Source organism: Palaemon carinicauda, chromosome 42 (assembly GCF_036898095.1).
Source record: "Palaemon carinicauda isolate YSFRI2023 chromosome 42, ASM3689809v2, whole genome shotgun sequence".
Taxonomy (NCBI): domain Eukaryota; kingdom Metazoa; phylum Arthropoda; class Malacostraca; order Decapoda; family Palaemonidae; genus Palaemon; species Palaemon carinicauda.
Genome location: NC_090766.1, coordinates 8,142,665 through 8,155,076, shown reverse-complemented (window position 1 = coordinate 8,155,076; position 12,412 = coordinate 8,142,665). Strand labels below are relative to the sequence as shown.

The following is a 12,412-nucleotide window of genomic DNA, read 5'->3' as shown; positions in this document are numbered from 1 at the left end:
AATTTATAGAACATGTTGGAATGGTTTCGAATACATTTCATACATCTTCCCCATTGTCTCCAACAGTGAATTCCAAACTACATGGATTGAAGGTACCCTTCTGAAGGTCCTGCTAATTAAAGTGTGTTCCAAGTAATAGTTTACTGAAGCATGACTAACAGTAAACAGGTCAGGATCTCACTTGCCTAGTGGTCATTCTGAGACCTGTGAAATGAACACACTGTTGATCTGCTGGTTTATCAGGTTGAGGGGGTTAAGGCATAGGAGAGTCAGGCAGTCCCGTGAATGAGGTAGTCATGGCTAGCCTTCTTACACTGTAACCAGAATTGGGGCATTCTTCCATGTCGACGTCACCTCTTATCCAACCTCCCAAAGGAAGAAGGAAAAAACAGTATGTTTCCTTCAGGAATCAGTTGGCACATTGATTTGCTGACTGGCATGCCATGAAGGTCAATGTCTTCACACCAGACAGTATCAACTTGCTTTACATTACTTTGCCAACATCTTTAGTAGTGGCAAATAGGTGACTGCACCAGACCATTGGTAAAAAAATAAAGCAGTCTGAAGGCTAGCCATGAAAGGTTTCCAAGGCAGCAGACTCCATAACTAAGAAAACTGCCCAGTCTTAGTCTCTCTACGAGCAAAACCACTGTCAATGCAGAAACTGTGGGGATCAACCAAGGGAAAGAGAAGAGGAGTTTCTATTTGCCTAAGGGTGTTAACCCTTAGGCAAATAGAAACTCCTTTTTGGGGAGAGAGGAGGAGGCAGAATTCTGCTTGACCAACTAGACTGCAGTGAATTCTTAGGCTGAGAATTCTGAGAATTTGCTCTTTCCAAGGATACATAAGCAAGGTTTGACCATGGCAACTAAAGTAGTCTTTGAGGGGTATCAAAACATTGACTGTTGAACCCATAGCAACCTCAGACTCCAGTTGGCATAGAAAACCGGTTTTGAGAGGGATCCAATGTAGTACCATGTGGCCAGTCAATAACACACTAGCAGTAGTATCTTAAAGGGTTGCTGGTGCGTTGGCTAGCCTACTAAGCCTCAGTATTGTATACTGAGACACCTTCCCAGTCTGGATTTTTATTTCTGCTCTCTCTCTCTCTCTCTCTCCTCTCTCTCTCTCTCTCCTCTCTCTCTCTCTCTCTCTCTCTCTCATATAAAAGAAGAGAGATCGGTCAAGCATCCAGGAAAAGGTATGAAGGTGAACTGGGTAACGAACCAAGCAATGAAGGGGGAGGGTAAGCCCTTGTACCTGGGTTAGTTCTCAGTATTGTAACGTGTCTATCACATGTTAGAAGAAGCTATTTGTAGAATACTGTATTGATAATCCCTGTTAACCCAACTTAATGATGACCCAATATTTTTTCCTATATCTTTAGGATCTAAAGGTTTAAAGATTTCTCTCCTGGTTATGATAGACAAGTGAGGTCTATACTGAAATCCTATTTGGTAAGAAAAGAATAAACTAGCAAATTCTAAATTTAAGGTTTTAATTTACTGAAATGTTTTCTGCACGTAAACTTGTGAATGTGATTCTATCATACCTATCATATTTACAGGTACACACGAAGATGCCATGTATGGCACAAAATTAGAAACCATTAGGAAAATTCATAGTGAAGGACGAATGGCAATTCTAGATGTTGAACCTCAAGCACTGAAAATTTTACGGACAGCAGAATTTGCCCCCTATGTTGTATTTATAGCCGCTCCATCTCTACAAAATATGACTGATGTAAGTATGCATTTATTCATAGACCTTATACAAAACTTATTTTTGTATGAATTTCATTTGATGAAAATTTTTATAAAAATATTACATCCTACAAAATTTTCTCTCTATGGCCATATGATACCTATAGGGAATTTGATTTTGCAATTTTAAAATCTGCTCAAAATCAATAACAGTCTTTTCTATTTTTTATCATTTTTACATCAAGGTTAAATTGTTGTGGATAGCTGTCCAAATTATTATTTTTTTTTTCTTTTTTTTTACAAAAGTGAATTATTTGCAACTTGCTGTGGTGAGAGAAATTAGTATTTTTTTAACTGTAACTAAATTCTTCAGTTTATACAGTTATTGTTAGATGCTGTTACTAAAGATTGAACATAGTGCATTAAAAAGTTCCTTTCCTTTTGTTATAATAAAAAAGATTAACTTTAAGTTTATTTTTTTTCCATATGCAATAACATGATGAAACATCACCACTCCCTTTAAAAATAGTAGCATCTAAATTCCAAAAGAGGGTTCTCTTCTTATAAAGAAGTACTGTAGTCTGTTTTTCACAATGTATGGACAGGTGCGGCTGATACTGTACATACTGTCGGATAACAACAATATGCAATGACAGCCAAGTTGTTATAAAAAGAAAACATGGATGTTAAGGATGTTTTCTTTGACTTTATAAAGAATATTTTCTTTTTGGGAGGAGGGTGATGAAAATGGAGGTAAAGGGAACGAGAAAGAGAGGGGGATGGACTGTATCAAGGATGACCTTCGATCAAAGGGATTAACCGGTGATGAAGTGTGGGACAGAGGTAGATGGAGAAAGCTAGTCAGAAACATCGACCCCACATAAAAGTGGGAAAAGATGCAGACAAAGAAGAAAACATGGATGTTAAGGATGGCAGCCTGCCTCTAGTGAAAAAAAAAATCCTGTTTTTGCATATTTGATTTGTCAGATTCTTTAAGGAATCCAAAGCATCGACTAGCAACTATCAGAAGGGAATGCTAGTAAAATCTCGCCAATAGCAAAAATTCTACATTATATAAATACCTCAACAACCAGTTCATTCACAGCCATTGTAGGGCTGGCTCATAGAGTTTCATCTACCCAAAAAACTGTGCCTTTTACCAACTTCATTCCATCAAAAGGTCATTCGCTATTGTTTGAAATTCAGGTAACCCCATGAATCTTTATGAAGTTCATCTGCCAAATAGAAGGATTTGGTAGATTTGTAATCATTTACTAAGTTTGTGTACGATAGCAAAGAACAGCTACACAGATAATGGATTATAGTAATTACTTTAATATCCACTAATCACCATAACTATGGTACTATGGCCATGCAACGAATGCTTACTTCAAAATATTTTTTTTACCATTTTCTTATTGAAAATTAAAGTATATAAAATCAAGAAAAGAATTTCTAATTTTCCATTTAAGAGATATAAAACTCACTTCTGGGAGAACAAGTGCCCATCAATTAATAAATTGTCATGAACGAAAAATAGTACTGGTTATTATCTTTGGCCATATGTACACACATCTGTCAAAATAACATACTTTTAATAGAGCTCAAGCAGCTCCACCATTAATGCAATATTGATTACATTTTGCTCTTTAAATGATTTTTATAAAGGAACTAGTAATAGTCATTATGACAGAAACAATGATAGGTAATGAATGCATAATTGTCAATTTTCTAGAAAACTTGGATGTAAATTTCTAACAAAATCCTATTTAAAAATTTATTATTTTAAGTAATTTTTTTTTAATATAATCTGATTTAAAATAAAAAGCAGTTCCGTGTAGTTAGAGAGCCTTCTAACTCCGTAATAGAAAAAAAGGTGGACGTATTTCTATCCAAACAAGAATTTGAAGCTCAGCAAGAATTAACTTCATTTATATTTCTTACATTTTTAAATAAGACTGAAATGTTAGTCAGTCAAAAATCATATTGGGGAATACAAAATTGTGGAATTCATCGCATGTCTCAAGTTTCCACTTCTCATGACTTATTTTACATAATGTATTGTAACCATAAAGAAAATGTTGCATTACAAAGGATAGAGCTGTTTTAGTTACAATATATTAAAAGTACCATACTAAGACATAGTGTACATATTACCCAAGATAATATTTATTATCCTTTCTCCATGACCTAGTATTTGGTAATGGAGACACTTTTAAAGCTAGCTCCGAAAAAAAAATTTAATTTCACATTTAGATAGTGGAAATTTAACATAGAATTTTATAAACTCAAATTTTAACATTCATTGCAAGGCCTTCTTACCATAGTTTTGCTAAAGATGATCAGGAGATTTTGTAAACTGAAATACAGTATCCAAATTATTATTGTCTCTTACACTCCCTAATTCTCAAGGCATTTGACTAATTCAGCTAATCTGCATCATCTGTAGAACATTAATATCTCATTTCTAAGGTCCAATATATAATTGGATTTGAGTTTTAACTTAATGTACTAGTAATTGTTTTATTCAATTTTGGGAGGCAGTTATATTACAAATGTTGGATATTAGAGAAGACCATCAGGAGGCTGTTGATAAGTCTGACCAAATCTGTTTTAAGAATAGCAACCAAAACAAACTTAGGTGCAAAATTGTAGACATCTTGGTCAGGAATAGGTGACCTTAAAACCTGACCAATTTTACAAGGCTTTGGAGAGATTGATAATCAAAGCAAACTTCAAGATTATTCATATGTGCCGAGTAGTTCATGAACACCAAAAGATGTCAACAAACTGAGTAAAGGATGCATAATCAGCACTCCAACCTTCAGACAAACAAAAGATACTTCCTTGGAGAAATATTGCTATGCCTATAATTCCCACTTTTGTATCTTATTTTCTTGACTCCACCGACTCCGTCCTGAAAGAGATCATACACAGGAACTTGTATCTAAGGCTAATCAAGACGATGAAGAGCCGACTGTAGTATCCTGGTGACATGGGAGACCTAATTGTCTTTTCCCTAACATGGCCTGAAAATTTATGGTGCCATGAGTGTATAGCTCAAAAGGAACAGGAAGACACAACAGCAGAAGTTTTCCTCCAGGAAATGGTTGCAATAACCATATTGCAATACATAATTGACTCAAAAATCCTACTAGGATTCTCCATGCTTCTGAAGTCAAATCATCAGATGGTATGACTCTTCCTCCTTTACTGGGACAAAAAGGCAATTGAAATATATTGCAATGAATGTCAACATTCAGGCAAAAATATGCCACCCTCATGCCCAAATACATTCTACACTTGTTGCTGCCAATAGCTAGTCAACTCTCCTAATACCGATATAGAAGTTAAGGGGTATCTACCCAACTTTATCAGGGAATTGATCAAAGAGATACCAGTAGCAATTAAATTGGAAATTGTCCATTCTTATTGTCATCTCTCCTCTGGCTCGCTACTACTACTACTCTCTGCAGCTTATAAGTTATGAGTTTGTACATTTTCATGATAAATCTCACTAGAAATAGTACAAATGGGGCAAGATCAAGTAGGTTTAATTTGAGCTCTAGGAAAAGAAAATTATATGTGGATACAAAACACAAAATACACATACCTTGTGTTGAGAATCTCATTTTATCAGTAGTTCTGTTAACTAAGCGGTAAATACTTGCAACTGTCTACTCTGATTACATTGCATGCAGGATAATCTGAAATTGGAAAATAAAAGTTAAAAAGGTAGGTAAGGATTAATTTATCTTAAATCTGAAATATTCTTCTATAACAAATTTTGTATTCATATCTATTTCTATTCCGGCAATACAAAACAACGGTAATTGAATCTGTAAGAAGAGGGAAGATAATTTAATCAAAACTAGGAATTCAAAAGGTGGTTTACCAGAATATTTCAAAAGCAAAACCATTATTGCATTTAATCATCGGTAGGTAAACCAGATGTGGTTGAATTTTGAGAGTTGTATATTAATAACAACCCTAACATTTCCATTAAATAGATATTTATGACATTATATAAGCACCCTAGTCCAACTTTTTCCCATTCTTCAAATTCTTGCAAATTTCATGTTTTAAAAGGCAGGATAATTTCGTGAAGTGTTTAAACCTCTCTGCTCCTTAAACATCAGTATCTCCTTTCTAGAATTGGGCTCATTGATGACATTTTATAGTAAAACTAAAATCATAATTAAGCTAGGCAAAGAAGTTGAAAGGGTACTTCAGTGAGGTTGGAAGGGACTTCATGTTTTCCATAAAGTTGTGTTTGATGCATAATTTAAATGAACTCATAAATTAACATGTTAAACAAATTTCTGTATCTATTAGTGATGTTTTAGTTTATAACTTCAATGCTCATGTTTTTAATTATATGTATTTTTTCTATTTCAGTATGATGGAAGTTTAGAACGTCTAGCAAAGGAGTCAGATGTGCTTAAACAAGCGTATGGTCATTTCTTTGATTTAACAATAGTAAATAATGACATCGAAGAAACTATCAGACAACTTGAAAAGTCAATTGAAACTATGAATATGACACCGCAGTGGGTGCCTGTGTCATGGGTTTACTGACAGCCCGCCCCTCCCCGAGACAGTCCCTCTGACTGTTATTGCTGTGGAACATCAAGGAGCAAAGAGGCTAATAGACGAGCCCACCAACACCATCGAAGGTGATCTAGTGGAGCATAGAACCACACAACCATGACCAGAGTGCCACAATCAAAGTCTAACAAAACATAATGCCTCATTTTATCCTAAGATATAAAACAAAAAAAAATCTAAAAAAAAAAATTATCAAATTTTGCAGTCACTTACTGCATTACCTGTGTCACTACGAATGACTTGTGTGAAAAGTGGTGGTAGAAAAATAATGAGTGATGATGGAAGCCTTGACTAAATAATTAAAACAAAACTTACATATAGATGATGGTAACTTGCTCAAAACGAGATTTCATATAGGTACCTTTATTTTTTATTTAGCTGGAAAAGGCTTTTCAAACTGTTGAGGGAGAAAACTGACTTTTCACCAATTCTACATCTGTTGGCATTGTCTCTGCAGAGTGAAGTATGTTTTCCTCTATTTGTATCACTAAGAAACTTAATTTTACAGTTCTTCAACTGAATCATGAGAATTTATGCAGTAAATTTATGAGTAATTGCATTTTAGAATAAGTATTAGGTATTCTAATTTCTTGAACAACTGAAATGCAGAATCTCTTGCATTTTTTAAATTTCCTTATAAACTGTTTTCATACTTTTAGAGATAATCTTCATTTGCATAAATTTATTTACATACCACATTATTACAGGAAGACCTCCATAGCTTGGGATATACCTTGTTATTTAACAATAGTCCTTTCTATCATTGTCTGAATTATCTTCCTACAGGAACACTTGCACAAAGTAGATTAATTTTATGAACCGACAAATTAGTAATTATACACAGAGAGGAGACAAGTTATGGCACAATAGTGACAAGCTATTTTTTGTAATGAAAGCAATTAAATATTTATTTTTTTGTGGAAGTACTGTACTAGAAAAACAAGGCCGTAGACGCAGCAAGTGATAACTGTCATCAGAGACGAGAGCCTGCTCGAATCTATGTTGTACCATGGTTGTGTATGGTTCTCTTGAAAGGTGACGGGAGTTTTGAGAGATAGAGGCTAAAATGTGTAGTTTATAAGGGGCTTTGAAAAGTCTTAGGGGAGAAAGTTCAGTTTACAATACAGTATAAGGTTTTTGATACAAGTGTGTGAATTTTGTTTGAAGTTATGGTTCAATCAAACACCTCTGTATTAAAAGAAATTGCTGAGGTGGTGTCAAGAATTTATGCAGTTTATATATACATATATATATACACTTCATATATATTTTAATGTGTATTTATGAACATGTGAATTATATATTCATATATACATATGGTACATATGTCTGTGTATATTTTTATATGTACATAACAGTATTTTCATATGCAATACTGTATATGAAAATATATTAATGTATTTATATATATATATTCTGTAAATTGAAAATTTTGTAGGATCCAGGACATATTAGGAAGGGTTGCACCCAAGCACAATAAACTAACAACTGGATATATAGACATACATTGCCATAAAAGCAGTGTTCTCAAAGTTCTGGAAATCACTAAATATCCTCTGTACATTTCATTGAGGACAGATTATCTGTGTACACTTATAAATAATGTTTTTATAAACAAATATAGGTTGAACCAGTTGTTCCTTGTACATGGATTTTAATTGTTATATAGTTGCAGTACAGGTAGTGAGCCAGTTTATGCTATTGTAAAACTGAAGACACTAGGTAATCTCTGTATATTTCGGTCACATGCTATATTTCTTTTATACAGTACTGGATTTGTAATAAGTTTGAACTGCAAGAATGCGAGTGGGCCACATATATGGCTATGACCAATTGAAGTCGGGTCTCAGCAAGAAAACAAAATAAAAATGTTTTTGTAATTGTTTAGCATTTTTGTTACTTATATTTTATGCATCAGATTTTTCTAATCACTTGTTATATACTCTGTTTAGTTCTGCTAAAGCTCAAAAACTAAAATATCATGGTGCATCAGCATTGAGATGTCAGTATTTTGTTCCTTGGCCTTGCTCAGATCTGAATCGGATTTTTGGATTCAAATAATGGTCCTACTTGTTTTTAATGTGTATGAAATACACTTATCCCTATTATATATTTTTTTGTTTCCCGACCAATTTTGCAAGGTTCCAAATGGGTTTGTTGGATGGATTACTGTTATAAAACAACTGAGTAGATATAGAACATTTTTCTTGTTACATTTGAATAATGTATAGGAGACAAGTGTGATGATGGAGTTCTGCTACATTTAAATCCTGTCTCAGTGTTGCCTCCACTTTTGTTCAGAAAAGATGCAGGGCAGTAAAGTCGCCTCTACATCTTTTATGCCTTGATTTCAGCGGAAGCTTCACAACTTCCTTTTCAGAATGGCTTTACTGCTGTGGATCTTCCTGTGTGTGCAGTGGATTATTCAGTTTATGCCTTGTCACTTAAAGCTTGCTTAAGTCATTTCTTCCAGTGCAGAATGCCATACGGGTACAAAGGGAAACTAGGTTACATTGTCTTCACTTGGGGCATTCTTGAAGAATGGCATTAATTCCTTTTTTATTACATGGAGTGTATTTCAGAATCATGCTCAGTGCAAGCCAAGGGCTAGACTACCATTTTGTCCTCTTTCATTAGTGTCAAAACACCCATCTGAGATTTTTTACAACACTATTTAAGACATTCATTTTGAAGAATTGAGGATTTAAGAAGTTACTGAACCTATTTTCTGATTATTGCCCAAAATCTGAGATGACTCAGGCAGGAAATTCTTAAGCAGTAGCTAAGAGTTGTAGATTATTCCAGTTTTGTTTCAAGTGAAAAGCTGTATGATGTATAATGTCACAGTTTTATCATCACTGTAAGGAAACAACTGTTAGCTAATAAAATAATTTTTTATATGTTTTAAATTTTGAATACCTGTATTTGAATTCTTGAGTTTAATATCCATATACATAGTTATATAATATTTATATGTATATGTATGTATAGGACTTTTGAGTCCATAAAACAGGATATTTTTGGTAAAAGATCAGCCAACAGCTGGGAAAAGCAAGTATCTCGAGTGTAAAGTATACACACCCACAGTCAATCAACTCTGTACCATAGAAACAACCGCTATTAAAATAGCCAATTCGCCATTAGAATCTCTACTTTACTGGAAAGATACTTACTAGTGAGCTCTATTCCTCTACAGTGCAAAAGCGAGCTGATGTCACTGGGTCCCATTCCCCAAGAAATCAATCTTGTCAAGCAAATTGTGTGCTGTGGGTTTACTGATAAGGGCTCCCTCACTTCTTGATAGAAATAGTAAATTATTTCCAAATCAAACTTCATTTCATCTCCACGAAGAAGGAACTGTTTTCTGTAAAGAAAAAAAAATTGACTTTAGAATACTGTGTAGTTCCTAATTCTGTCAATTATATATACAGCATAAAAAACTATGTAATTGGTGAGCATTTACCTTTTTTGGGGGGGGGGGAGAAAGGGTGCTTTTAAAATGGAACTGGTCTTTTAATTTATTTATACAGTAAGCTGATACAAATCAGTTTAATTTTAAAGATGATGCCAGTTAATACAGCCCCAAAAATTATTTTCTGCATAGTGCAACATTAAGCCAATTATTGCAAAATTAACTTCTGTATTGTGCTACATTAAGTCAATTAGAATTTGTATTATCATTCATAAATAGAGAAATATTCCCTTGGAAAAGCTTTTATTAAAAGAACAAGTAAATCTGCCTTTTATGCCAAAATGAGAAATTATTCAGGATTCAATCCAGATCATTTACTACGGATGAAATTTTTGTGCAACAGACTTGATAAAATTGCCATACCCTAACTTACAGAAAATTCCCTTAAATTTATAATTTAAGATTTAACCAAAATTAATTATTTACATATTTTGAAAATTTACATATTTTAAATTAATTATTTACATATTTTAAATTAATTATTTACATATTTTGAAAAATTAATTATTTACATATTTTGAAAGATTAGGAAGTTTAGCTGAACTTCTCGATAGATTAGCACTTGTAAAGTTGCAAAGCAAAATCAAATCATTTATTCCATTATTAATCAAGAGAAATTATCTAGTTTTAAGCTATAAAAGAGTTCATGCTTTACAAAAGTAATCCCTAAAACTGACAAGTAGTTGTCTACAATAAAATGATTGGGTTTTCCAGTAGTAGTCTAAAGGTAGGCATCACTGGATTGTCATACGACTGAATATTACAACTTTGGTTCAGAAAATTATCCAGCAGCACAGAAGATAAGGAAGGCCAGGGAGAAAACAAGAAAACTTGCCTAAATAATTATTCTATGAAATTTGACTGGAAAATAATCAAGCAGTCCCCAAAAAAATTCTTTACAAAAGTGACCAACATGATCTTGGAATATCTTTCATGTAACCAGATAATTTGACTTTGCACTCAATGAATTATAGGTCCTCCCATATAATCCCATGTGCTAAATAACAGCTAGACTTTATCTGGTTCTTCTTCAGTTCAAGTAGTTCATCTTTTCAAAAAAAAGATCACCATCAAATGAAGTTTTATATTTGGATAGCTCATTTTTAAAACACGAGTCACATAATCTAACCAAGAAGGGCAAACAAATGCCTGATCCAATTACACTTCCGACAGAAGTCTGATTAACGTTGCTAATTGGCATCATCTAACAGACAAAGCTGGTACCGAGAAATATTGAAATCAAAGTCCACAATATAAGTTCACACTGAAAAATTAACGCATTTTTAATTCTCTTTACAGCTTTTGACTAAAGACCACTCTATTACGTATCTTTCTCTAGGTTTTAAACTAGTCAGCCTCTCACTTGCATCCCATTTTTAGTGGATCACTTGACCCACAGCCATCTTGTGGCATCCTTATGTTTTACATGATGAAAGCAGTAATTGTTCTTTTTACAGTGGAGCTTATATGTATGAGAGTATTCTTCACAAAAGACTTTTGACAAATGGTTTTCAAAATTTTTATCAAAGTTAATTGTTATCCCTACAATGACAACTTCAGAACAAGAAGGCATTGGCATTATCAATTATTGCATTAAACAACTTTGATATGATTCTATAAATATAGAAAAGGCCATTGCAAAAAAAATATTCCTTTCATGGAAACCAACTTAATGAAATAGAATTTAATACATTATCAAATAATGCTGACTACTTGAAAATACTATACAGTATTCTATATGTATGAATTAAAGGATCAAAGATATGTGAAGCAAATATGTACACTGACATTGTCCTCTTCAAAATCTAAAGATATTTCATGTCGTGTACAAAGTAATGGACAAGACCAGGCCACTAAATCTTAGTATACCATATATTTCAAAAAAAATATTTAGAAATTGTCTAAAAGCTTCCATAATAGCAACCTAAAATATATAAACAAAAATTCCAATATAAATAGGTAGGCAATCCTTGAATGTTTGGCTAAAGTAATAATCTGCCCCTATTAACAAAATGCTATTGAAAGTTCATGTTAATTTACTACTTCTGAAGCAAACTGAACTTTTTACAAATATTCTAGCTGTTGATGACATTCCCTTTTGTCTTCCAAGTCACTATTTTTTGCATTGCTGGTCCTGCACTTAGTACCTATTGCAAAATATTCCTTATTCTTTCCTACCTTAAACCCCTTGTTTTATATAAGGCAAAAATATGGTCATGCTATTCTTTAAAGCTTGAACTCTGCATACAGATACTAACAGCTTATCTTTTCATGAACAAACATCCAGGATTGTGACTTGTTTCAATATGAAATTTGTCACAGTACAAAAATCCTATGAAATACCTTCCGAATAATAGTGTTAAGGGAGTTTTATGCATTTTTCTAGTTCTTGGTTTTAAACAGTGCTCATTAAAAGAAGTATGACTGCTTTGAAAGAAAAAATCAGGCATTCAGCACATTTTTAGTTGGGCTAAGAAAACATTCATATCTTCTCACAAACAATTTTTTTTTTTTTTAAACTTCTCTCACTTGAACGAAGTTGATTATAAAAATGCTGCAAAATTTTCAGTAAACAGTGGGCAAAACCATGCTGCTGGATTCCTTGTACACCTGACAATCAGATTAACAA

The 12,412-nt window shown here is 33.3% G+C and overlaps 1 protein-coding gene across 1 annotated transcript in view; it reads left to right on the top strand.

The window, feature by feature from the left end:
• Window positions 1-9,211, top strand: part of CASK (peripheral plasma membrane protein CASK) — a 45,369-nt gene extending 36,158 nt beyond the window's left edge. Inside the window, exons 9-10 of the mRNA XM_068364967.1 lie at window positions 1,568-1,743; window positions 6,102-9,211. Coding sequence (XP_068221068.1) covers window positions 1,568-1,743; window positions 6,102-6,281 — 356 coding nt within the window. The 3' untranslated portion in view covers window positions 6,282-9,211. The remainder of the gene's footprint in view (window positions 1-1,567; window positions 1,744-6,101) is intronic.
• The last annotated feature ends 3,201 nt before the right edge of the window (window positions 9,212-12,412 follow it).